This window comes from Phragmites australis, chromosome 10 (genome assembly GCF_958298935.1).
Source record: "Phragmites australis chromosome 10, lpPhrAust1.1, whole genome shotgun sequence".
Classification (NCBI taxonomy): Eukaryota; Viridiplantae; Streptophyta; class Magnoliopsida; order Poales; family Poaceae; genus Phragmites; species Phragmites australis.
In genome coordinates, this window is record NC_084930.1 from 34,851,851 (window position 1) to 34,879,362 (window position 27,512).

General features: G+C 43.8%; 4 protein-coding genes across 6 annotated transcripts; 1 reads left to right on the forward strand and 3 right to left on the reverse strand.

The window, feature by feature from the left end:
* LOC133931032 (scarecrow-like protein 6) lies at positions 1–2,795 on the reverse strand. Its single transcript, XM_062377860.1, has 3 exons — positions 819–2,795; positions 515–716; positions 1–239 (listed from the first exon to the last, which is right to left on the reverse strand). Exon 1 carries the CDS (start codon positions 2,594–2,596, stop codon positions 1,043–1,045), a length of 1,554 nt encoding a protein of 517 aa, XP_062233844.1. The 5' UTR covers positions 2,597–2,795; the 3' UTR covers positions 1–239; positions 515–716; positions 819–1,042.
* A 2,267-nt stretch (positions 2,796–5,062) lies between these two features.
* On the reverse strand, positions 5,063–5,443 carry LOC133931036 (lipid transfer protein EARLI 1-like). Its single transcript, XM_062377866.1, has one exon. It carries the CDS (start codon positions 5,441–5,443, stop codon positions 5,063–5,065), a length of 381 nt encoding a protein of 126 aa, XP_062233850.1.
* A 5,292-nt stretch (positions 5,444–10,735) lies between these two features.
* Positions 10,736–14,006, forward strand: LOC133931035 (BAG family molecular chaperone regulator 7-like). The gene is made up of 3 exons (XM_062377865.1): positions 10,736–11,777; positions 12,138–12,413; positions 13,520–14,006. The coding sequence occupies exons 1-3, from the start codon at positions 11,010–11,012 to the stop codon at positions 13,721–13,723; spliced, it is 1,248 nt and encodes a 415-aa protein (XP_062233849.1). The 5' UTR covers positions 10,736–11,009; the 3' UTR covers positions 13,724–14,006.
* Positions 14,007–14,046: 40 nt separating this feature from the next.
* On the reverse strand, positions 14,047–27,434 carry LOC133931033 (rho GTPase-activating protein REN1-like). 3 transcript variants are annotated; one of them, XM_062377861.1, is made up of 27 exons: positions 27,255–27,433; positions 26,748–27,155; positions 26,271–26,380; positions 25,771–25,899; positions 25,339–25,375; positions 24,917–24,993; positions 24,069–24,139; positions 23,903–23,981; positions 23,402–23,546; positions 22,666–22,770; positions 22,456–22,533; positions 22,120–22,175; positions 21,953–22,022; positions 21,685–21,769; positions 21,212–21,455; positions 20,903–21,124; positions 19,446–19,473; positions 19,051–19,367; positions 18,918–18,967; positions 18,331–18,391; positions 18,161–18,244; positions 17,750–17,866; positions 17,505–17,668; positions 17,269–17,356; positions 15,316–15,409; positions 14,996–15,204; positions 14,047–14,899 (listed from the first exon to the last, which is right to left on the reverse strand). In XM_062377861.1, the coding sequence occupies exons 3-27, from the start codon at positions 26,304–26,306 to the stop codon at positions 14,696–14,698; spliced, it is 2,850 nt and encodes a 949-aa protein (XP_062233845.1). In that variant the 5' UTR covers positions 26,307–26,380; positions 26,748–27,155; positions 27,255–27,433; the 3' UTR covers positions 14,047–14,695. The 3 variants fall into 3 exon arrangements, with proteins under 3 accessions (XP_062233845.1, XP_062233846.1, XP_062233847.1); XM_062377862.1 differs by having other exon boundaries at positions 26,748–27,433; XM_062377863.1 differs by lacking the exons at positions 19,051–19,367; positions 19,446–19,473 and having other exon boundaries at positions 27,255–27,434.
* Between the last annotated feature and the right edge of the window lie 78 nt (positions 27,435–27,512).

A 27,512-nucleotide genomic window follows, 5' to 3' on the forward strand; every position in this document is an offset into this window, starting at 1 on the left:
CAGTTTAAAAAGTTGTTACTATAAGTGTGTGGCTTTCCTAATGTTCCTGAAATGGCTACTGAAAAAACAAGCAAGATTGTCATTCGCACATGATCCAAAGACAGTGTCATCTCACAGATGCCGACGTCTGAACAGAAATGTTTCCTTGTTTACTGGTAGGTATGAGGATGCATGCCTGTCACCCTTAGTTTCATTGACATTGCGAACTGCAGTTCCATTTCCATGCCATCTCAACAACCCTACATCATGCAAATGAGGCAAAATGTGTAGCAATATTTTTCTTAAGTTTTTTTAGCGGAATATTTTCTTAAGTTAATAAGTAAGTATTGCAGTTGCAAGGAAGAACAACATTTAAAAAAAAAAAGGAATGCACTATGTAAACCTGATTGTGAAAGATACAATGGATTAGTGAAGGCACATCACATTCATATCTATTTTTCAATTTTGCTGTACATTCCAAGAACTAGGAAAGAGAAATCCACGACAAGTAGAAAAGGCTCCTCATTCAGCATACCTTAGTTACAAGCTGATGCCAACCATAGCACTGCTCCACTGCACATACTGATTGTTAGATTTACTGCCTACTCTCCACAGGGTATCAGAAACCTTTCAGTTGCTCTCCATTGGTACTCAACTGAATAATACCTACTACTCACTTTTTTCTTCCGTTCCCCTAGAATTTTCTTCCCGATTCCCACTGAAATAACCTTAAAGACCTTGATGAGCAAAAGAGGAAAAAAAATTATTACTTACCGATCTCAAACATACATACATGCACGCATGCACACACATAATTACAATATGAACAATTAACTCACAAGCTGGGGGGCTAACGTTCTTCAGCATTCCCATTTTCAATTTTTCATACTGCATACTGAATTACTGATTGTACAACCTTGCCAAGGAGCAGGAATTACTCCCAGGCAAGAATTCCATTGCATTACCCAATTGCTATATCACAAAACAACTTGACAACTACTACAACGTTAAAAGATTCAATCTTTGGCAAGAACAACAACTGTACCAATGCCGGAATCAACCTTCAGCATCGCCACGCAGACACGGTCACGAGCTCCGACCGCTGCCACCACAGTGCAAGCGCCTTCTGGCGCTTCTCGACATGGAAGCCCGGCGTGGGCGTGCGCCTGAGAAGGCATTCGGCCTGTGCCTCCGCCGCATGGCTGAGCTGCACCGGCGCGAACCCGGCGGACGCAAACATGGGCCGCCATGGAGGCCGCTTGTCACCGAATAATAGGCGCTCGACCCTGGGACGCAGGATGAACTTCTCGACCTTCGCCACTGAGTCCGGTGACGCGCCTGCTGCGTCCAGCGACTCGAGGAACGCTGCGCTAGAGTGCACGACGTTGAGGGCGTGCTGCGAGAGCGGCAGGTCGCCGCGGTGGCATCCGTGGTCGACGCACACGACTATGGCGGGACGGAGCTGCTTCACGACACGGAGAGTCGCCGGCGACGGCGAGCAGGCTCCGGAGCCGACCGGGAGGTGGACGGCAACGGCCTCGTAGGGTTTAGCGGACAAGCTCATGGGCGGGGACGGGTCGAAGGGGTCGAACATGATGGCGTTGAACTCGAATGGTATGCCGAGCTCGGCGGCGAAGCGCGCCAGGCTCTCGTTAGTGAGGTGGAGCTCGAGGGGGTGCGTTGACCCCGGCGAGACCAAAGCCGTCACCTTCAATATTGGCGGAGGAAGCGGCGCGGCGGCGGGGCGCCACTGCTGCGCGAGCTCCTGCATGAGCGGCGGCCAGTGGCCGCCAAAGCCGACATCGAAGTCGACCAGGTGGACGCGACGCGCGCCGCCGAGGGCGTCGAGGAGCGCCTGCGTGGACATGAAGCTGGCGAACTGGACGGTCGGGGACGCGTCCGCCAGGGCCTTGTGCGCGGCGAGCTTCAGGGCAACGTCGAGCGGCGATGAGACGGAGCCGGGCGGGAGGGCGGTGGGCTGGAGGAGGAGGCGCAGGAGCGCGTCCCGGAGGTGAGCTGCGGCGCGTACGAGAGGAGGGTACCCCGGTGGCGGCGGCGAGGGGAGCCGATGATTGAGCCGCGTCAATATCCCGCGCGCGCCAGTGGAGTCCCCGGTGTCGGCGCGGCGCGCCGCCTCGAGGAGCTCATCCACTGCCGCCTGAGGCTCGAGATCCTCGGCAACGGGGAGCGGGAGCTGCGGCAGCCGGAACGCCTCGAAGGCGGGTTCTTGGCATGGCGGCGGAGGCAGGAAGGGGTCAAAGGCGGGGCCTTTGAGTCCGAAGGCGTCGCCTTCGCCATCCGCGTCCATGATCCAGCGGAGGAAGGAAATGTCCTGACACCGCGCGGTCGGTGGCGCGGTCATGTCGCCGGAGAGGACGGCCTCCCAGTCCTCGGCGCTGATGGGGGGCGGCTCGGGCGCGGAGGAGGAGGCAGCGACGCCGAGGGAGGAGGATGTGGGCGGGCTGGGGCTGCGGTTGTAGAGCACGGAGGTGGGCTCCGGCGCCGGCGACTTGCGGAGGCGCTTGGCCGCCGCGGCAAAGACGGATCCTTGACCATTTCCGCCGCCGCCATCCTCGTCGTCCCCCTTTAGCTTGGACATGGTCGCTGCGCTTATCATGAGAGAAGTGTTAGACTGGACAACATGAACGTGTGGGGATCGGAGTCGGAGGTGGTGGTGGCCGGGGGAGGTGATTCTGTTGCTGTTGGTATTGCAAATTGCAGCTCGGAGGGAGAAAAAACAAGAGATTAATAGGTCCTCACTGTTGCTAATGCTAACGCTCCTTTACTCCTCATGGGCATCAATCACTTGCCTTGCTTTTACCAAGAAGACTTTTACAGTACATCAAAATGAGTGTATGCCGTCTATTTTCTTCATCTGGTGATTTAGATTGGCCCAATGATACTCTATCGTCCACCAGTATCATGGGTATCATTAAAGAGTATCATGGATATCATAAGGGTAGGATTGAAAGAAAAAAATCATGATAAACTTGTAAATTATATGTTTAATTAGGGAAGGTCAAAATGTTAGTTTATTCTTCGGATAAATTTTCACTTATTCTTTCATTTCATTTATTAGGGTTTTCACCCTCCGTCGGCCGGTTGATGATAGGTGGCGAAGGTCCGAAGTCCGGTCAGTTAATGACGTAATTATCCCTAAGGGTACCAAGATAATTACAATAATATCTACTAAAATGGACAGTTGGATCACAACAATGATACTCTCCTCCATCTAGTATCATGGTGTACTGTAAAGGTTCTCTTACCCAATGCTTTACTACTCCCTCCGATCCAAAGTTTTATTAGGGCGTCTTTCATAGTACCAAATCAATTAGCTATAAACACTACTGCAAAACCCTTTCGAACTGTCTGTAGCAAAGAGCATGTACAAATTAGATTTATACAAACTATTTCAGACTGGATCCGTCTGTACTAATCGATAAGCATAGACGGCTCCAGTTTGAAACGTGTATACTAATCGATGTGTACGGATAGTTCTATACTGAAGCCATATGTAATAATCATTTATGTAGTATTGAATTTACACACCCATCTGCAAACAACAGATCAAATATCTTCATTCATCAAGCAAGTCAGCACATACAAAAGTCATAGACAGATCAAATATTTTTAGTCAAGAGTTCTACAAAAATCAATGTCACAAAGTCATGATTTTGATCACAAGGCAAAAGAAAAAGATATGGCGATATAATGTCCGAACAGATAAAAATATTGTTATGACAGGCTAATGTTCGAATTATGTCTAAAAAAGGGCAAGCATATTAGTGACAAAAAGAATATCGATGGTAAAATAAATCACAAATAGACAGTAAAACCAGAGTGATATAACAATACATGATTAAATTGTGCGACCACTACGCTAGTTAATATAGGATTATCAACAAGGACAAGCAGCTCGATCATACCTCTCACTTCAATCATATAGGCGCCAAAGTCTTCAGTTAACGACACAATTATATTGTTTACACGAAGCATGCAGGCGGTGCGTGTCGTGTGAAAAGAAAATCTGTCATCTAGTTAACAAGTCTAATTTGAGGGACGCAATTTAACTTCAGGGCTGAAAATCAGTCTCTATGAAATGTTGAGGGACGAAAGTAGTTTTTTTCTTCATGGTGAACAACTGAACAATATATTAGTTCAGTCATGTTTCCTTTTAGCTTGATTAGTCCAGTCATGTAGCACTACTGAGCCAATTGCATGGCAACGAGCTGCCCCCCATATATCTTCTTAGTGTCACGGCTAGTTTCGTACATGAATCTGAGTTTCACAACACCATTGCATATGAATTTCAGCTCACCTACGTGGTCCAATCTGCGAATTGATAATTGGGCTGCTGCTAGTCGTCCAAGAAAGAAACTCGTCAGAGGGCTGGGCAGCCTGGGCTTGATCCACGAGTACTTCTTCCTCAGATGAGACTCCTCCGCATGTTTGTTCCAGGTGGCCGACCGAGACGAAGCTCACCGGCGTCGACCGCGAGTTGAGAAAGATCAAAAGAGACGCTCTGCCCGGCCGGGGCTGCTTTTCTTAGGCTATAAATGATCGATCAACTACGTGCATGTATTGTATTGGTTATGCATTTGATTAGTCTCTGCTTAATTATATATTGCTTCTTATTCATCATACCAGCAAGAGTACGCATGCATCGATCACTTACAGACAAGCAAGGTAGGACTCGAAAGCTTTGCGTGCATGTACTTTTATTTCTTGTACTGTGTGTAACACACAAAAACACACACACACCCCGTACGCAAACATTAACACACCCACATACATTATTCAAAAAAAAAAAAGCACAACCACATACATATATAACACATTAACACGTACGTGCGTAATTAATATGCTACGTACGACCACACACATGAGGATATATATGACTCAGCTCGACCGTGTAGGGACGACGATTACAACACGTACATGCGTAATATGCTACGTATGCATGCATGCACACACGTAAACGAGCTCGACGAAACGTACGTACTATATATAACGTACGTAATGTCATCAGAAAGTACAAACATGATGATATGCATGCATGCATGCAGGTAGGGTCGATCGATGGCTAGGCGCACTGGAAGCCCGCGGGCACGCTGCGGCCGCAGTAGCTGACGAGGAGGGAGAGGTCGACGGCGACGTTGAGGTTGACGCCGAGGACGTTGGCGTTGATGGCGAGGCAGACGCAGACGGCGGCCTCCAGGTCTGCCAGTCCGGAGATGAGGGAGCAGCAGGGCTCCTTGGGCGGTTGCCCCACCACGGCGTGGATCAGCCCGTCCAGCACATCCGCGCACACGCCTAGCTTCACGGCGTTCAAGGGGCACTTCCCCGCCGGACTCGGGCACGGATGCCCGCCGCACGCCGCCGCCGGCGCCACGGCCAGGGACAGCAGCAACAGCACCATGATCGCCACGCTGCTGCCCAGCTGCTTCCTGCTGGAACTCGCCATTAAGCTAGCTACTAGCTACTTACCTCTGTACTGTCCTCAGCTACGACTACGAGTGTAGTGGTGTCTGTGATGAGAGAGAGATATGGCTTTTGACTTGCTCTGCGATCAGTGTGAAGAGATTTGGGGGGTGTTTATACTCAAGGGATTTTGGAGGTTATAGTTTGTTAGTTTGGTTAATGATCGATTTACTTATTGACTAGTTAATGAGTCAAGTTGTTCCTAAATTAAACGGGATTGAGTAAGTGACAAATTACTGGTTATGAAACATGTTTTTGTTCTTGGCATGCAGCTAATTATTATTGAGTAGCTATTTAAGCTTGTACATATATACTACAGAATAAGACAGAGATAAAGTGCAAATACGATCACATGCAAGCATGCATATATGACCTAGGCCCTGTATAATAAAATATATCCAATGCCGATTTGCTCACCACTTGCATCAGGGCTAACTTGTCGTAAAAGGAAAATTAGTAGCATGTCCAAATTTGGTTTGCTTTACTTTGATTGGCGCCCATCGTGTGTCTTGAGCTGAAACTTGCTTTGCGCCATTTGCATGAACCAGTAATAACACTGGTTTCAGAGCACATCCGATCCTAGCTAGCGTGCATCTCTATCTATTCTGCAGGCCTCGCAGGTCAGGATGTAATTTCCGGAGATGAAACAATTGATCTTAGAATTTACTGTCAGCCAAGTGCAGCACACTGCATGCGCTATCACTACAGTACTATCACATATCACCTGACTAGTTTGAAGCTTCATTTCACACTAGAAATTAAAGCCGGCGTTTGCTGTTGTCGTTTCCCAGAGTAAATAACATATATCTGCGACTCGCTGTCCCATGTCTTGGTACTACTGATTTGTGCATAATCTGCGGTGCTGTATATCAAAACAATGCTGTATCTATCACTCATCTTCTCCATGCGAAACATACAAAAGCTCACTTTAAAAAGATTGTTCAAACGGTAGCCCGTGACCTTCAGCCGGCCAATAACATCCAAAACAACAAATGTATAGTTCGCGTTTGAATGACATCGTTGGATTGATAGCTTTGAGTGAAATTGAGCTTGAAATACCATGCAAAAATTATCTGAAACAGCCATGCCCTGTTACGCTCATTGCTTCACAAATAATGGATTTCAGTACATCAGTGATTCTGTATACATGGGTGAAAGAATGAGAAAAAATTTGCATCCTTTGACTGCCCCTAGCAACTTAGCAATGTAATTTCTGTACAAGCTATGGCAATCCTTGTGATTTTCTATAATTTCTGCCAGAATTATACTGCTTCCTGCAAAATTCTCAAGTTCCTTATAGGCCCTACAAAACTTTCACTGCCACATCACTGCTCCATGTTAACATCGAATCAGGCAGCTTGATCGTGCCAACAACACTTGACAAGAACAAGAGATTAAATCCTTTATGCCCTTGAGAGCTCTGATGAAACCATGACGCCAACATGACATGTTACAAGTACAAAGATGATGCAAACATTATATCCCTTCTGATCTTACTGACTGCCTCCTCAAGTTTTGCTTCTAATCGCGTTCCCCTAATTGATTTGGATGCCAGAATTAGCTGTTGTAGAACAAACCTCGAGCCTCCTGATGGCCCTAATTAGGCTTCCTTCGAACACTTGGGTCATCTCCATGATTTGGTAGAATTTTGACCCTCTGGCCCATGTATACACGACTTCCATTATGTGAAGTCAGAAAGAATTGACAAAAGTTTCCTCGTCAATTTGGTTCTGTCATCAGAAAGAGGAAAACACCAAGTTTCAGCATTAAGATCCAATTTATAAATAGCACTATATCTTTCAAAAAAAAAAGAAGAGGAGGAAATGCATTTGATATGATGGTTTGGTACTTAGATAGTATTAACTACCTTGCATTAAAGCTGAAGGTTATCAACCCTTCTTGCTGTCTCTTGCAACTGGTAGAAGAGCAAATCAAGCTCCTCTTGTGGCTTTGTTTCCGGCCTTGAGCTAATCCTTGAAAGCTAAAGCAGTGGACGACAACATTGTTTTCTTGATGGACTTCATCTTGGCTGGTAATTCTTGCTTAGCATGCAAGACTTTCAGCTTTTGTTGGATATGTGGAGAACTACGGATGTCGTTCTTCTCAAATAAGATCTCCAGAGCTTTCTATTCTTCTGGTAGCTTTCGGAAAAGATTTTGATAGTACCTCAAAGAATATATAGAAGTTATTAGAACCGCATGAATGGAGGAAATCTGACACATGCATCAGCTTTTCTTACTTTCGTATCCTCTTCTGGATCCAATAGAGGCACACCGTCTTTAGCAAACCTTGGACGCACTTCTTCATTCAACTTAATTTCCTCAAGGTGTTTTCGCTTGGATCGGAAAGGCAGAACATATTCCAGAGAGAGGACAATGTCACGGACATCCTGCTTTAAACTTTTGTACTGCTTTAAGAGATCATGTAATCCCCCCTTTTTTTTTGAAGGAACAATAGGGGGCAGAGTGCGCCCACCTGAACGTTTCATTCAAAGGAATGGCCCGTAGGCAGTAGAAGCTTTTTCATAGCACGCCATTAGGGATACACAAGAGGGGGGAGAGAGCAGAGATGCCCGAGAGTAGGTTACATCAACAACATGCGCACACCAGAGCATAATGGGATCCGTTTCTAGGCGATCCATGCCTGCTGTGGCCATCGCCGAGATGAGTTGGTTGACCCCGTTGAAGGGCGTCGAGCCGTGGCGGTGGAGGAAATCTCTTGTCCGAAAGTTGCCGTGGCGGAAAATCACCCTGGCCTGACCTTGATCGGAGCCAACTTGTCCCAATTGACGTCCGAGTGAGGACGGATGTTGCCTCATCGGAACATCGGGGAGGCGGCCCAAGCGGAGTGAGCCACGCCGGTCGCAGAGCCCCTCCAGTTCAGCTGTCGCGGACGAGCTCAGGCGCGCCTCAACATTCTCTGAAACCGTCACTTGATGAGTGCATAAAAGCAACCAAATTTACCTAAAATTTGCAGAACATGAACTCAAAAAGAGAGAGGCACACACACTGACATATGAGCACCAAGGTGCGTTTAGTTGGTGGGATGGGACTGAATGGGAGATGGCTATCTATATTTTTAAGACGTTTGGTTGATGTATGGATGGATAGTGCCATCCATCTTTAAGAAATATTCTTCAGAGATGCTGGATAGACTGATTTAGTATTTTTGTTGGCGGAAGAAAATATCTCTACAAATAGGGTGTGGCGAGAGTCAACCCACTAAATATCTCCACAAATATTCTTCAGAGATCTGCCGTTTTATTAGACAAGAAGTAAAAATAAGTACAAACATAAAAGAACAGAAATAAAAACGCTATGAGGTCAGAAAACCTCGAACTATTAAGAAAATACACAGCAGGCCCTAAAAGGCAACACCGTGAAGTACACGCAAATGGATGGAAAAGGGAAAAACACTAATCAAGGAATGGAAGATAACACTTTGTAGAATTCCTCTATATGATCTTTAGTTATCTGTGCAACCCTAAGCGCGTCCTCTTTTTTATTTTGAAAGGTCATTCGATTCCTCTCTTTCCAAATATGCCACCAAAAAATAACTACAATGCCATTGAAGTCTTACCGAAGTTGGTTCTCGCCGTACTGCTGCTGAAGAGCTTCTGAACTGGCGAGGCCCCCAGTGTCGGTGGCAACGGGGCTCTCGTCCCACCCGAGAGTGGACTCATCGTCATCCACGGTTGGGGCGCTGGCATCGGCATAACACGTGTTTGGCCACAGCTATCATGCGGACTTTCACACAGGCATCACCATGGAGCCAACTGTTTGGGTTGCCGCCTTGATGGTCTTCTTCTTCGGTGGCATCTTACCTCTTTGAGCACTTTGCTCGAAATCCCTATGGATGGCGCCAACTATTGGCGGAAGAAAATATCTTCTATGAACATGGTGCGGCGAAAGCCAACCCACTAGAGTGGCTCAAGATTGAAGAAGAAATCAAGAGAATGCCCAAGGTCATGAAAAAAACCCCCTAGCGCAGTGGTCATTTGTCAATATTTACATTACCATCCAGATACAAGTCCTCACTGCACAACCGGGCCCTAAGGCTATCCTGATAAAACATTGTCCAGGCCTAGGTCAACCTTCAACTACTCTGATGACATCACTCAACCGTGGCGGTAACCCTGACGACATGTGATCGCAGTGCTTAGTTGGTCATCAGCCACAATGACTGCCCAATCCAGATCGAAGGGACGGCCTCCAACTGCCCATAACATTAAATACCGATCATTTCCTGGCAGATAGTTGGTGCCTGATGGGGCCCATCCCGCTGATCTACGGAGGGTCCGCTCGCTCCCACATGGCTCTGGGGGTCCCCAGGCTCTGAAGGCTTAGGTCTTTGTGGCGACTCGGAGCCTTGGGTCTTGGGGGGTTTCGGAGGCCATAATGGTTTGGTGGCCTAATCGGCGACAATCTCTTTGATTCTTGCATTTGAGGTGGGCCTCTTGGTTTTGAGCCCGGAGGCTATTGATGTGTTGATTATAATAAGATTAGTGATAATCAGCATATTTTGTTGTTAATTAGTAATTACTGTGACAATATTAGTATTGATAAGTGTTAGCATGTATTGATTAGTGTATGGTTAACTATTATTATTTGAAATTAAGAGATATAATTTAGTTAGTTATTATCATTTCATCTGCCCTTATACTTCCAGTCAAACACAAAATTAGATCATTTCATCCAACCTAACCAAATAAACAACTTGAATGATCATATCCCTAAAAATATAAATGATCATAATACATTCATCCTTACTCTCCAACCAAATGCACCATAACAGATGACCTAAAATATGACACATGTTTTGTCACTTTGACACTAAAATTTTTCTCTCTAGGGCAACTAATTTACCTTGCTTGGAACATACGAAAACATTGAACAAAGATCGTAATAATCCAAGCGAGAACGCCACCACAGCTTCTGTTGCTCCGTTGCACATCAACGTTCAAACTTGTTTCTTCTTTCCACCAGCTTTTGTTTTCTTGTTTGCAGCTGCCTCGGTTGTTTTCTCTGAAGTTTCCTGCAATTGTATGGCAAAGAGATTCATGAGCTGAAGTATTGACAAGTTCACTTCCAAATTCGTGTAGCCCGGGTTTGACAAATGAAGTCGTTGTAATTCGATCAGGTCAACATCACCTTAAACTGATACGCCATGCCAATAAATCTCATGAAATGTAAGGGCAAATAATATACAACCATTGTCGAAAAGAAGAGGGCAAGTGTGATGGATGAGGACTGAGCGAGCGAGCAGCTGGACCGCAATGGCCAATGGGGTTGGGTTGGGGTCGGGAGCAGAGCCGGATGGGCGCCTCATAAGCGTCCAAAACAAAGAAGGGTAAGGCACGCTGCTCCCGCGGCCGGTGATCTGGCTGGGTTGGTTGGTGGCGCCGCAGCTGCTGCCGCACCCATCGACATCGTCACGTGCAGCGCACTGCACATACACCACTCCCTACTCCACTCCCCATTTCCCCAGCCAGTATCAGGCAGATCGGAGGAGCAACACCAGACCACCAAGCCGAAGCCGTCGCCGTCACCATGGCCTCCCACCGCCACTTCCTCCGCCTCCTCGATGACCCCTTCTTCCCCTTCCCACCACCGCCACCCACTTCCCCCTCCTGCCCCTTCCTCCCCTCCCCATCCCCATCCTGCCCATTCCTCGACTTCAACACCCACTCATTTTCCGCTTCCGCTTCCCCTTTCCACGACCTCGACCTCTTCCTCCCCGCACCACCCCTCGACCCCTTCCCCGCCCCCTCCCCCTACCCCTTCCTCCTCCGCGACCTCACCGATCGCGTCGCGGCCCTTGAGATCGCCGTCGCCGCCCGCCGCCCCGCCGACCCCGAGCCCACCAGCAGGAAGTATACTTATGTGACGGAGTCCGCCGGCCGCAGGGTCAAGTGGACCGCCGTCGAGAAGCCACGCGAGGGGGAGCGGGCGCTCAAGTGGGAGGCCGACATCAAGTCCCCCCACGACGATGGATTCGACCGCAAGTGGAACTGGGAGGCCAAGGGCGCCACCGCCCGATCCTCGGCCTCGGCCAGGAAGCTCAAGTGGGGCGCCTCGGTCAAGGGCAAGGGGTGCCTCGAGCCCTGGTCGCAGGCTTACACCTGGGAGGAGGACTTCGCCGCCAGCGACAGCGACCAAGAGGAGGAGCACATCCGCAAGGCGGACAAGAAGAAGACCAGGGTGACTGAGAAGAAGAAAGAAGACCAAGTCGTCAAGAAGGAGAAGAAATGCCCCGTCGCCTCTATCAAGATCCAGGAGATCTCCGACAACGATGCTGGATGCGTCGCCATCAGAAAGGTCAGACCTTCTTGTTACTAGGGTTTCGCTTCCGCGGGGTTTTAGATGTCATCGTGTGATGCTTGGGACCGAAAGATTGGATTTTTACAGGGGGTTCAAACTTTTACTCTGATCCGAGGAAAGATTAGTTTTTTAGCCGGTTCTGAGAGATCCATAGTGCTTTTATTGGTTATATCTGGTGAGATTTGAGATAAAGGTTGTGTTTTCAGAGGGGTTTTGAGGATGCTGCACGTGCCTACGATCTGTATCTGTGTTACTGGTTGTGCATTGTGCTATGCTCGGGAAATCTTGTCATGCTTCCTTGTAATATGGAGCACATGTGTGCAGTGTGCTGACAAACATGCATTTTCCTCTCTGAAGGCTTTTGCTAAGGGCAATGGCAAGGGAAAGAGGAAGGAACTGTCCCCACAGGATGCTGCATTGCTGATCCAGATGAACTACAGGGCTCACCTTGCTCACCGCACGCAAGTGCTTTGCTGCCTGCGTGATCTGGCTGTGGCAAAAGCCAAGCTGAAGGAAATCAGGTCCCTGTTCTATAACATTTCTTACAGGCACCGCCTTGCGCATGACCACGAAGAGCGCCAAAGGTTCTCCGAGAAAATCATTGTCCTGCTCCTCACCGTGGATGCACTTGAGGTGAACGACCTGTTTATTCTTGCTGCCTTTGCTGCATTGTTGGTTTGCAAGTTCAGTTGTTGCATTGTTTGCCTGGGGATGATATATTATTAACGATCGTTATGTAATCATTACTTTCGAATGCTGCTTTAGCATCTGAAGTTATTGATTAGTGATGCTGTTATATCATTAGTAAAATGGAAGCATGGTATAAATAGCTTAACATACCATTGTGGATCTATTCTTGTATATATCGTGTATGAACTTGTTAATGAGTTTAATTGCTTATCACCCTTTATCAAATAGTGCTACGAACTAGGTTTATTTTAGCTGTAGTCATGTAGATTCTAGAATAGCTGCACAAGATCCCTCAAAACATATAGATAGCTGATTTAATTTTGATAATTTTTTTTCTCAATAGTGTCCTGAGTGATGCTATTGGGTCGAAACCTATATTGCTGTCCTGTAGATTATTATTCTTGGGCACTACATATTTCACTGTGTAGTCAATTTTGGCCAGTAGGAGAGGTATATGGCTAATATTGATTGATCAATGCACTCGGATCCATGGCAGTTTGTTCCTTCAGAACTTGTTCTTTTCTCCCCCTTAATGTTTTGGGTTTCTAACATTTCCTGGTGAAGCTCATGTAAGAGCAGCCTTCCAAATCATTCCAATTTTTTTCGAGACATTTAAGCATTTTACTTGATTTATGGTTGCTGACCTTCATGGCCTCAAAACTATTTAAAACTTGTTGTATTGAAGTGTAGCAGAAGAAAATGCAATAATAGTGAAGAAAACTACTTCTTTCATAACTACCCTTCAGTATCATAGCAGCAGTGGACTAGAATTATGCAAGGCAGGTTGTTTTTTCTTTCTGTCCTTGATTATACGCCAATCAAGCAAACTACTACTTTCATAACTACCCTTGCTTGTATTTGACCAATCATCTGCATGCCAATCGATTGAAATGTTGTCTACATAACTTCCCACGCTTTCACCTCATTTTGCCCCCGAACTCCAGACAACCAGCAAAAACATTTGTGCTTTCTGGGTTGCTGATCCATGTGATTTGTAAACCATCGGCCATTAGTTGCAGACTCTGACCATTTTTGGTGCTTCCACCCAGGGACCTGACTACATGGTGAGGACGGCAAAGAAATCTATGCTGGAGGAGCTTGAGGCAATGCTGGAGGTTGTGGACCCCCATCCACCAGGTAAGCAGAGGTCACTGAGTCGCAGGAAGTTTGATCTTCCGGAGGGTGGAGCCGTCTCCGACGAGAAGACGGCTGGGGTGAACAATGCTGTCAGGATCATCGAGGAGGGCAAGTGACGACTGAGAGGCACCACCACCCTGTTAGTGGATATCAATCTATCATGCCTGAATCCTGATAAAGCCTGCAGCAGCAGCAGCATATCTATCATCTAGTAGAATTCGAGACTTTAGAGAACTCTGCGTGATGTCGCTTTCCATTATCCTCGACGGAACTGGTGCACTTATTAAGTGTACCTCTAGTTTTATCCATCCTTTGCTGTGGACTTGTTGTATGTTCCTAAACAATCAATTTGTGCTTTAGGGTATGTGACGTCCTGCCTGGATCAGCCAAGTTCATGAATGGATGGATGCCTTGTTGGAGGGTGATAGTCGTGCAAGTTGTCTGCAATTATGATACCGTTTAGGGCCTGTCTTGTTGAAGGTGTAGACGTACATGAATGAATAGCTGTTGCTGTCGAGTTGTTTTGATTCAGCAAAAAATTAGTGTTGTCTGCTTCAGTTGGGCAGGCCTCTGCATTCTTGTGTTCATTTCCAGTTGTAGTTGGCAGCAAGGTCGAAACTCTTATTCCGAGCGTCATGCTCATGTCCGACGGCCAGCAGAGCGCGGGAGGCGATGCCTGCCAGGAACGTTCAGGTCGGCAACGTTCCCGTCTACATCTTCCGCTTTGGCGCCGATCACGATCGCCAAGAAGAGCACGGGACAGTTGGACGAGAACCCCGACGCGGCGCTGCCGTCGGCGGACGCCAACCCGCTGGACCTATCGCCTTCTGCATCCAGGCCGCCATCGAGAGCTCATCAGCGCCGCCCTTTGATCGATCCATTTCATCACTTGATGAGTAATAATTTTGTTACCGGCTGTCATGTCATCACCAACGGTTTGCATTTTGGCTGTGGCCTACAAGCAGTTGTTGTCCTGCTGCTATATATATATATATATATAACTCTCCTGTAATCTACTGTTGCTAGCAACAAAAACTAACTGTGGCATTACAGAGGCAACAGAGCAAAGCATGGTGAGTGAGTCAGGCTCAGGCCCTTCTGGGGTTGGGGGACGGAGCTGCAGCAGCAGGGCCAGGCCCAGGCCCAGGCCCGGCTTGGGGCTGCGGGCGGGGACCCAAATCCAAGCTTTGCATCTCGCTTGCAAGCAGCGCCCTCCTCTCTTTGAGAAAGTTGAGCCGGCTTGTCAGCTTGGCTAACGCAGACGCTGCTGCTGGCGCGCCGCCTCCAGATTCCTGAAAAACAGCAAAACACATTCCAGATTCATCAGTCAATAAATAAAAATATTAGGAGCGTCATCGATCTTCGAATGAATGAGATTACGTACGTACCTCGAGCCGCTTACTACTTGAATGAACACTATTGGATCCTTGAAGCCCTCTTATCAGCGGACTATTCGAATATTGTTTCTGTGCAAAATTCCACCTTGAGGTAGACGATGACCCTTCTTGGCCATCCTTGTTGGCAATCTCACCCTTTGAGGACTGCATTCTCTGACTCCTCTGGTTGATGGTCCCCACTGGCTCATTAGATGTCACACCTAGGAAAAAAAAATCAAACATTTAAAACTGTTAAGAATATTGTTGTTATTGAATGCTGCTTCTTCCTGTAATTAATAAATACCAAAATGTATGTTTATCAAATCTATCACCTGAACTCGTATTTGAACTCTGCTGCCGCTTCTCCTTGTCTGTTGAAGAAGGTGAATGCTGTGTGGTTTGCTTCCTTGATTGCTCAAAATCTGCCTGAAATACACACTTCATATGTCAGATAATGGAAGAACTGAGCAACAGAACAACTTGAAGCACGCCCAGAATAGGTTGTGTTCTCATCCTTAACTTCTTTTTCTTTTCCCTTGAGAGTTCTGCATTTTTGTATTAAGTAGAGGTGAAAAGTACATGGAGTTACAACGCGAATGCACCGTGCTCGCAACACAGATCGTTTGAGTGATATTACAAGCAAACAAGAGGACTGAAAGAGCCCAACCAAATCATCCTTAACTTCATCCAGCTGCATTCTTTCTTTTGCTACTTAACCAACAAGTCCTTCGACTATCTACAGAACTAAATTTGTGAGATGAATGTTTTGTTCTTTTTGGTGTGCTATTCATTGGGCACCCTACAAACTTTACATCTTTATTTTTAACTAGCTATATCTGATGATTTCCTACTTCCAAAGAATAAAAATAATAATACAAAGGAGGAATTGTGTATCTTTGTGTCTAAGAAGGCAGAGGCGGCTCCGATCCAACTCATGTCTTCAACCACCATAACCTTGTACTTTCAACAACAATAATCACACCCAACATACTTTCTGTTTGTTTTCTGTTTCCACATTTCGAAGATCCGGAATAACTTTGAGGTGGAAGAATAATATCAAAGATGAAGTTTTATTGCAGGTTCACAGATTGAAAGCTCCTTTAGATCTATCCTTTTCCCTCTGGCTCAATTCTATTGTATAGTTCTTTTTTTGCTCTGTTTTCTAGAGCCTGCCTTGGTTGAGGCTTTGTACAGCAACTTTCTTTTCTTTATATATATATAAAGTGCTATTTTACACCCGATGTGTATAACAGTTATTCTACACCCTGACTCAGCCCAGCCCACCCAGCCGCGCCAGGTGCGTGCCAGACCGTGCTGGCCCAATTGCGCCCAGGCTCGCACGCTCGCCCAGCCGCACGCCACGTGGCTGCACCTAGCTCACGCAAGCCCCGCGCGCATGTGCCAGCAGCACGCTCCCCCCCCCCCCACACCCCTAGCGTGCGCCCCTGCACCACGTGGCGCGTCCTCACATGTCGCTCGTCCTGTGCTGCGGTGCTTAGTAGTGCCCTGTAGTTTTCCAGCAGTTTTCAGTGGTTCCCTCTCAGTAGTGTTCAGTAGTTTTTCAGTAGTAGTTGCCATTCATATATTTAGTAATTTTTATGATTCGAATGCTCCAGTATATCAGTATTTTGTTCAGTAGTCCCGCTAAGTAATGCTCAGTAGTTTTTCAGTATGTCAGTAGTTTCAAGCTATTGAAAAGTTATTCAGTAGTGTTAGTAATCGTTGTTATTCAGTAGTGTCAGTAGTCGTCGCTATTCAGTAGTATCAGTTGTTCCAATTCATAGTAAATTATCCAGCAGTGTGTTAGTAGTTGTCAATAGTTTATGTCAATAGTATAAGTAGTTTGTTCAATAGTATTAGTAGTTTTTGGTCAGTAGTTGTCAGTAGTTCCAAGTCATTCAGTAGCTTTTCAGTAGCTGATGCGGGCGACGGAGGGGCAAGGCGCGTAGGCGGTGGTGACACGTGGCAGGAGGGCGTGTGGGACGAGGCCCATGCGGCGCGGGCGCGTAGAGCTGGGCTTGCAGGGACACATGCCAGGCTGCGAGGCGTGGGCTGAACCAGTGGGTGGGTGTAGTGCAGGTGGGTTGGAGGAGGTCCAGTTGGGTAGGTTGGGTCCTAGGTGTAGAATACACGGGAGGAGGTCCTGTGTGGTATAATATAATACCACAATAGGTGCTTCCCCTCCTGTTTCCCCTCAAAAAGACTTTGAGCATCCAAAGAAGATAATAGCAGTCCCAGGAAGACCATTTTCTAGCAAAACAGAAAGAAGAAATGGTAACTCTTACCATGCTCGATACAGAATCGCACCCAATAACCGATAATGCTTCCATTGAAGAGCTCGTCTCTGGGGAAAGTGAAGCATTTCGTTCGTATCTGCAGAAGTGGAGCCTCATTTAAGTAGAAGTCCATCTTAAGTAGGTTGCTTTCCACAACCTAGAGTTTTTTTTTTTTTTTAAAAGATAGCAGATGCTAACAAACAGTGAGAAAACACTAGCACATGGTCTGGCGGAGCGACCCTTACTTGACAAGCTTGTCTGTATTTAGGAGCCGTTTATGGCATGATTCACATAATGCGGTGGAGCACAGCTGCTGGCTGTTGAATTGTCCACGAAGATCAGAAGCCTTTTGCTTCAAGTTCATAATATCAGACTCAGCAGTCGCAACTTCCTCAAGATCAGCCTTAGTCTTTTATTTACAGGACAAACATTTCCAATGGTGAAAAATAATTTGAGCTTAAACTCAGTAACCAGATCTTGAGACAAGTACCTTGCTATCTATTGTTGACGGCAACGACACCTGCCCTCTTCGCAAGTTCATCAGCCCAGACTCCAATGAGGCCCTCGAATTTCTCTCCTTCTGCAGCTGGTCTCGCAAATTTTCCACCTATTGAATGAACAAACTTTTATTATTGAACAGAGAAAATGTGCAGCTTACTCTGACTAACACACCAATAAACTTTCAGAAGCATGAAAATACCATGTGATTGTAACTTCCCATATCGAACACTCTCAGTTCCAGACCTATTATATTGCATCGTTTCTTATGTTCTCATATAGTTACTCTAAGTTTGTTTCTGCTCGATACAACGATATCTTATCGAGACAAAGTGATCCAATAGTAAAAGCTACCTTCCATTTCCTATGTGGAATTAAAAAAAATCCATCCTTTAGTTCTTACCTCCTTTTCAAGTGCTAAACGACGCTCATGTAATTCTTCTTTCCGCCTTTCTAGACTTGCCTTGAGGATTCCATTTTCTTTTACCTGAAAAAAGGCATAACATCAACCCATACGGAGGAATGTGATGTTACATAGCCCACTTAATGTGATTCTAGGGGAAACGGTTTTACCTCTTTTGTAATTTTAGATTGGAGATCAGTCTTGTTGCTCTCAAGTTTATCAATAAGGGTCCTAGTTCAGAAGCCAAATTAGAAAATAACTCAAAAATGTCAACAGTGTGAACTGTAAAAGTTTCCTTGTATTTTTGAGACTTTTGAGTTCCGAACTGCTGTTACATTTTGTTTGGGATGTTTTTACTGGTTGAAGGTAACATGCAAACCCCAAATGGAAGGACAACTTCACAAAAGGTACAAATTTGCACAAGTGAATGGCAAATGGCAAGTTCCCCTATTTTGTAATGCAAGAAACAAAAAAAAAAATCCTATCTTATAATTATGGCAATGAAGAGAAGTGAGCCACAAGTGACAAGTAAAGAGTAATTTTTTTTTCTTTGGGCCATCATCAGAGGGGTTGTTGAGTGCTGAGAAAGAAAAAGGAGAGCAAAGAGAGAAGGTGAAATAACAAGTGGAAAAGGATTGTGGTGCTTTTAAGGGATATCTCTACAAATTCCATTAAAAGTAGGGTATATGTCTGCAACTCTTTCACTACATAGGACATGCCAAAGGTGCCCTACAAGCTCATATGGCAGGCTACTTACTCATCATCACTGCAACAGTCAATCTCCTCTGCTGACAGGTCTTTTCTTGCCTGCAAATCAAGTATTCCAGTAAAACAATAAGATTATCCTACTAGCTCATATGCAGAACTATACTAATAACAATTGCACTTACCGAAGTACGGCCCCATAAGGTTCTTTTGCCCTTATTTGCTGAGCTGCTTGCTTTCTCAATAGATTTTGCTCTGGAAGATGATGAGCGGGAATTTGATCTTACCATATGATCTTTGGATTCGTTTGGTTCACATGATTCTTGTTTTGGCTGTGATCGACTATTGATCTCCATTTGAGAAGTATCCTCCGTTTGTGCAACTTTTGTGGAGAATGAATCAAGCAGAACAGAAGAAATTTGATCAATGCCTTCCCTTGACGCACCATTTTCTGTTCTTGCTGCTTTAACAGGAGGTTGAACAGCTTGATTATTCGCATTACCTGCAGTGCCCACAATACTGTTTTTAACCTATGAACCAAGACAAAATTGAAGCCAGAGGCATCGATAATCGTAATTACCTGCGACACCCGCATTATTGTTTTTAACCTATGAACCAAGACAAATTTTAAATCAGAGGCATAAAGCTGTAATTCTGGAGAATATATATGTTTGAACTTTGAAGCACATGAGTCAGTTATTCGAAATTTCACATGTATTCACATGTTCTTTGGGGCAGTAATCTAAAGTATTACTCAATATCGTATCCAAGAACATATAAATATTACTAGTAAAAAATGGAAAAAGTTTGACCGCACACATAACTTAAGCACTTATATTTATGGACAGTGAGAGTACAAGGCTACAAGAGCGAAAGCTAATCTATGCATGCTAAAAGGAAAACAGTCATGTTTTGGGCTGACTTATGGAATAATAATCTCCTAGAACAAAAGTTTCCTAGACTTTATTCCTTTGCAAAGAACAAGAAAATTTCAGTAGCACAGTTCCTGGCAAGTAATAATATATATGCGCAATTTCACACTCCTCTCTCAGCTCAGGCTTATGAAGAATACAATTCTCTTCAAGATCTCATCTAGGGTATTCAGATTCAAGAAAATACCAAGGACTCTTGGCATTATCATTGGGGTTCTCATGTGTATTCTTCCAAACAATGTTATAACCTACCTTACAAGTATTTCTCTCCCCCGCAACCCTTCAACTGGATATGGAAATCTAAGTGTTGTAACAAACTTAAAGTCTTCTCCTGGCTGCTCTTCATGGATAGACTTAACACAAGGAACATTCTCAAAAGAAAACACTTCAAAGTGGACAATGACAACTACAATTGTGTTCTTTGCAGCCTACATGTTGAAGAAACTGCCTTCCATCTTTTCTTCAGGTGTAACTTTAGTATGAGGTGTTGGAGTTCTTTGGGCATCTTCTGGGACTTCTCTAAACCATTATTTGATATGATGGTTCAAGCTAGAAACAACTTCAGTCACTCTTTCTTCATGGATATCTTTATTATCGGAGCCTGGAACATCTGGAAGCAGAGAAATGCCTTCATCTTCGATCACAAGCAACCAAATTTTCCTTTCTGGAAGAGGACTTTTAAGGAAGATATCTTCCTTCAAGTCCATAGGTTTAAAGATGTTTACAGACAGGCTTTCCTTGGCTGGGTTTCCTCCTCCTCTCTTTAGTTTCTTTTCTTTTCCCCTGTTTTGGGGTTTTGGTTTTCGCTTCTCCTTCTGTTTCTTTTTCTTCTTTGTTGTACAATTCTCCCTCTTTTAATATATTTTATGCAGTAGGGGCCTCCCCTACTGTTTCCCCCATCAAAAAAAATGCATGCTAAAAGGAATATAAGCAGGGTGATTTACAATCTAGTGCAGTCCAAAATTGAAATAACAAATAATAGCACAATCAAACAAGGTGCAAATCATAAAAGGCTGCAAAAGAAAAGGAGCAGGCTCCTTGCAGGCCCTTCAAATACCAACACATCTACAATGTTTAAAATCAATAGAGTCATTAGTTGAAGTACCTTCTCATCCGTGACATCAGTTCTAATATTATTGTCATATTCACTGCCACCAGAAGACTGCTCACTATTGTCATCCAACTCTTCTTCTTCAATGTCATCTTCTCCAGAATCATAAGAACCATCCTCTTCATGGATGTCGTTATCCGTGGAATATTCCTTGTCAACATCATCGTCCTCGGATTCAGTATAAGCATCTGAAGAATAGGAACCTTCTTCCGAGTCCTGTATATATAACCAGTCAAATAAGTATAATTTCAAATGGAGCTTGAGTGCAGAAAAAAAGAACATGAAAAAGTTGAAGGAGGATACATCAAATATCCGATCATATTCCTCAAGCATAATAATAACAATAGCTTGAGCATGATTTGCAGCAGCAGCAGCTTGAAGCAGCTGGAATGAACCATCCCCGCCCATACTAAAGTCGTTATCGATTTCACATTCACCAAGAAGAAGAGGTCGAAGAAGGAGTGGTGCCATGCAAGCTGCCAAAGCAGATTGAGACATCCTATTCACAGCTTTGTGCGATTCAACAATCTGCATCATCTTAAGGATTCTGAAACAAAACTGATAAGTTTGGTACCCATTTGGTGGAATAATGCTGTTATGGTTGTGCAGGACAAAGATAACTCAAAATTAAATAGGTTATCGTGACATCAAGGGATTAGAATGGTACCTTCATCAAGAATAACAATCCAGCCATGACACCGCGAACATTCATACGTTCAGTATACAGTTTTGACTGTAACAGAAATTGAAAAGAAAAAAGCATATAAGGTAGATACCTCTGCAATAATTGTCGATTTGGTTCAGGGAAGACTTCATATATCACTCTATTTATCTCATCTAGTCTTCTTGTCTTGTCAGTTCCTGTGTAATCACTTGTCTTGATCAGTCTATGGTTCTAACACATCAGAATGATGTGCATAAGGGCATAAGCAGAGTTGATTTTTTTGTAGTTAATTCATGAGATTGCAATTGGGATTATACATCAGTTTGCTTAAGTTCAGAAATACAAGAAATACATGGACAAAAGTTTCAAATCAATCTTACGGTAAGCTCCAACCAGGGCAGTGCAATATGCTGCAGGAACTGGAGATGATGGCATCTCTCGAAGAATATACTGTATCAAATGACAACCAAGCAAATATTACTGACAAGAATATCATCACAGTAAATTCGTCTAGTGAGATTGTAGTCAACGCTTGCCAAATAAGTACTTTAATGCAGTCACCGATGACATGTGCATCCTCTTCTGGGGAGAACTCATTTTTTCCTGTAAAATCATATTAAATATATGGCTTTAGTTAGGATATATATATATATATGTTAAAGCAGACAAAGGAGGTAAAAAAACCATAGAAAACACAATCATCGGATGTTATTACAACCCTCATAAAATATTTTCAGGAAAATATAGAAAAAGAAAACAGAGATCATTTCTTAATTCAATTAGAACTAAACCCAATAAAGTCTGGGTAAAGCCCATGAGACACTTTCAAACGACAAGCATAGTTATAATAAGAAAAGAAAAAGGTTAGGCCAAAAGAAATCACCCTTTTCATAATCCTGAAGTCTGCGTTTGACTTCTTCAACATCAGCAGACTGACGCAGGATTCCTTCTACCTTGATCCCTATAGACAAAGGTTTTCCTTTTTGTGTTATGAACTATTGCAAGATTTATATACATTAGTGCTTCTACTGACCATAATGCATAATAGGTCAACATTGTGTGCTAGTTGAATTCAATAAGTAAAAATACTTACCATAATCTTCAATGAACTTCAGGGCTTTCTCCAGGAAAGATGGACTACCATCGGGATCCACAAGTGCAAATTCTGCAGGTCTGCCAACAACAGAATTGTCCTCCGCTGCAACAGAAACAATTGAATTTACTTATTCAAATGCAATGTAAGGAGTCCATCCCTCCCCGCCAAAAGAAAATGAGAAAGGAAATTAAATTAGAAAGATACATTTAACTCAGGGAAATGACTGTGGTAAAAAAAGGAAGACTGGGTAACAAAGCTCCAGATCCATATAGGATGAGATACATCTAATTTATAATGGAACTTAAGATATATTATGATATCTGTCAGAATAAGCCTACTCAGGTGTAGAGAATGCAGCTATATCAAAGCATGTGTATAAGCTTATGTCAGTGTCCCATAAAAAAATGTAAATCATCAATACACTACAACAAAAAGGCACATCATACTGCCATGCATACAAGTCACTTTTTAAGTAACCTGTAGAATTTTCGAATCATCAGCACATCTCATCTAGACATTTTCCATCCTTTATCACATCAAATATATTTTTAAGTGAAGTTGGTTTTCAGTGAACAATAACTCGGAAAAAATAAATAAAGAAATTGATTTTAAACTGTCCATTGTCAGCAAAAACAAGAGTTCCATATTGAAGTCTGTGACACATGATTTCGGCATATAAAAATGATCTAATATCTCAACTGGTGAGCAACCGATGAAAGTTAACACAGCTTACACTGTTCAGCTGGAACTTCAGCAGGTTCTGCTACATCAGTGCTGAATATCGGATTTTGCCCCACTGTATTTGCTACACTGGGTGCCTGTGCCAGAGCATTCTCTAATGCACTTCTCCAGTCATTTAGGTCTTCAATGGTTTCTGCCTGCTTGGTAAAAGATCATACTATTAAATTTATACAACCGTTGCCATATCAATGGAATAAAAACATCCCACTGTTGGATCAGGTTGATTAAAAAACTTGGTATCATTCCCCCACCCCCATACATACACGCGCACACAAACGCGCGCGCGCATGCAAAGTGTGCATGCACAGTGTATGCCCCTGCATGCCACTACCCGACCACAGTTAGCATGGCCGCAGTGCAATGTCACCATTGCCACAGCTGCTTCACCAGTCACTGCCAGCTGCAGTCAGTAGTGCAACTGATAAGCACAGCCAACCTCCATCTGAAACACCAAAAACAGTATGCCAGAAATTGCATGAGGTGCACAACCAACCTTCAGAGTGAAAGTTCGTCCATCACGGCCATCAGGAAATAAGACTGTCAAAAGTTTCCTTTCTTCTTTGACAACAACACTGAAGCATTGCTCAAGGTTACAAGTTAATCAGATAATATTGGAGAATCTTCAACCTGTTATCAAAATTTTGGTTTTCCATGCATACCTTCCGGAGTTATTCAAGTCGATTCCACCGAGTGTAACAATTGGTTCAGCTCCTCTAGGAGGGGGGATATTCTGAAATTAATGCACAAATTTGGGAATAATTAGCATGTGTCTACGTAATTTAATCTGCATAATTTTGTATTTTATCAAGCCAATCCTCGTATTTTGACCAAAAATATAAAAAAATAGTGATTGTACTTGTGACTTGAATAAAAGTTGCACTGACAATCAAAAGTAGCACTAATATTTATTTCATGCAACAGTTGGCATCCAACTTAGAATGAAAATAAAATTTCCACTTAACCAGATCCTCCCCCCCCCCCCCTCCTTTAAATGACCTAGACCAATGCAGAATGATGTTAATTTGTAAGGGTATCTGAGCCCTATGATGCCATTAGCTCGTATAATTAGCTGTACACTTTTAATAGATAGTCATGGTACATCCATATGCAGAGGGTCCCAAAAAAACAGAACTCAGCGAGTCTACCAAATACTCTATCTCCAGCCATCACAAGGTAATGATTAGTAAGGTAATACAAATAAGACTTGCATATATGCAGGTATTAGAAAATCTCACATTTCAAATTGCTATGGAGAGATAGGAGAGTACATGCGGGAAGAATTATATGTCCTGACAAGAGTTCGATTAGCACTGCTAGAGCTTCTTTAGTGCATTTTATTACAAGAAAAATTATTTTACCTCAAACATAGAAATACTATATTCACTGGGAGCAGATCAACGCATGAATGGTGATGTAAAGAAACACAAGAAAGTACAGATGTCCTACAACATAGTATAACTTAAAGAGAAAGGAACAGCGCTGAAGGAACTAGTGCAATATATCTTACAGGATCACTTCTGAAGAACACTAATGATGCCCTTGTAAGAATAAACCAGCGTTTTTTCCATGATGTCCAACCAATTCCTGTTTTTAGTTTCCATAAAAAATCCTGTTTTTAGCACATTTAATATAACACAAAGAATATTGTGGCTACAAATATGTATTATTTCATCTAAAAAAAGTAAAAGTGATCAGTAAAAAGAGATTAAGTAGGGTAGCCAATCTTCAACAAGAGTTAACCATTTGCCACAAAAGAAACATGATTCAAAGTCATAAATGAGAACTCACGTGGTCTAATAAAAAAATGCATAAATGATATGATGGATCTAATTAAACTGCAAATAGAAGCTCTTCAAAAAATTAGTATAAACTAGAGGCGAATTAAGTAAACTATAGTTGGGAGACTTCTTGGCCTTCCCACAAGCATACCTTTAGATGAAAGTAGTAAATGCCCACTCTTAAGAACCTGCACTAGAATAGTATTTATCATTGGTCTTGAAAATTTTCCTATACAAAAAAAATGAAGGAGAAAAGTAACCAGATATATTTTTCCTTCTACCTTTGAACAAAATTCTGAATTAATAGTATGATTTGCAATAGCAATTTTTTTTAACAACTTTCATTTTGATTATGTGCACGTCGAGGCACAACCAAGTTGCAGATAAGCATCAGTGACAACTATGCATAGGGATGACAGCTTATCGAGACATTACATGATATGAAGCTAAGTAATCAGCAATGTGTTAAACAGAGTATCATGTGTTCTAGGACACATACAACATTGAAAAGGCCATTTCTTTATATTGTTATTCCTTTTTTGCTGCAGCGCAGATCCTTTAGGTGTAAGAAGATCCCACAAACCTGGCAATTAGGACAGCTAGTTGGTGTGCCGTCACCAGTTTCAGATGCATTTGTGAAATTTGGGTCTCCCTCTCCACATCTGCAGACCTTGAACTGACCTGCATTCTCAGCAGGCTGTGAAGAAGAAACCTATCAAGTATATGAAACAAAGTGGAGTGAATATGCAACACAAAGAATCGTTGCTATCTGAAATAAGCGTGCAATATAGTTGGTACCAACAACCATAACCCGCTACTCCAGTAAACTACTTGAATAAGGCAATGAGCATTTAGCCATTGATAACCAAACTGAGATTTTCTTGTAGCTTTTTACTGCAAATGAATTGCACCTATCCAGAATGTCTTGAAAGAAACTCAAAATCAAGTGAACTTCAATAAAGTGGATAAATAGTGTAGAAACCTGACTGACGAATACTTTTCTGAAGCAGATAAACGAGGATGAGAAAGTGGAGAGCTTGTAGAGAACAGGCAAAATTATTGGTGAAGATATGAGGCTCTTACTTGCGGGTAAGGAATCCTGAACTCAGAAGCTGACATTGTCTGCCTGCTCTAAGTGGTTGATTTACAAATAACCTCAGGATGATTTCTGCCGCCGGCAAAGAGCGGGTGTTCTGAAATGAGATACGCAGTGTACAATGTTGTATCGACAAAGTCATGAGATTTGCGCTCCACAAAAAGAAAGGAAAAGAAAAGGTGACACAGGTAACCAGATTATCACCAAACATCAATAATTTGTAGTGCTTTGATATAAAAACTTGACCAAGTTGAGAGGCAGAGTGAAGATCAAAATGTACTTTCAGTTTTTCTAACAAAGATTTGATTTTGATTGTGCTCGTTGATTGATGAAACATAGATTCAATTGGCCCGATGAAAATATTCTTTTTATAACAATAAGTCCACAATCCGTACCGTAATAAGGTAAGGCAAGGGCAAATTGATAGGAATCGTAAACCAGAGAGGAGTGATTGGGGATGTTACCAGAAGGAAATTGGCAAGCGATTCATGGACAAGACGTTAATGGCGCAGGCCGCTCGGCTGTAATTCAGATCAGGCGGAGGACAGGAGGCAATCAGAAATCTGCTAGACTAGCCTGGTGATGTTCTTCCCCACAACACCCCCAACAAGAGCTGCTCCGCCCTTCCCTGTCGGCCGCTCTTGTTGTTTTGGCACCCGGCCACCAATGCATGCATCAATGGTTGGGCGGTTGACCTCTTCCTCTTCTCTCGCCTCGCGCACCCCTCGCGCGAGCCCAATAGTCAATTCCATTCGATGCTACATGCATCGGAGTGCTATTCTTGGAGAGGGAGGGAAGGGGAGGGGGGGGGGGAAGTGGCAGACTGCTGGACCTTCGACAGGGCGGCCTCGCTGATGTGGGCAGTTGCCATGCTGAGCACATAAGCAGGGAACGGGAAAATATAGAGTAAGGATCTCTCCAATGACATATCTCAAAAGGAATTCATATTTGTAGAGAAAGAGATATTATACGAGCATGTAGATTTTCAAAATCAAACTCGATTTTGGTCGGTAAGTTATGAAACTGACGAACAACCAATGAAGAGAAGAAAAAAAGCACCCTTCCTATGTTTAGTGGCTAAAACGCGGAGGTTTTCGGTCGACCGGGTGAACACGGCGGATGTCAAGCTCCGCCGGCAAGGTTAGAGCTTCGGGATTGCGTAGGATTTGGGGGCTAGGTGGGGTGAGGATAGGGGCTTTTTCTGCTTTTTTTAACTAGAAGCTATTTAG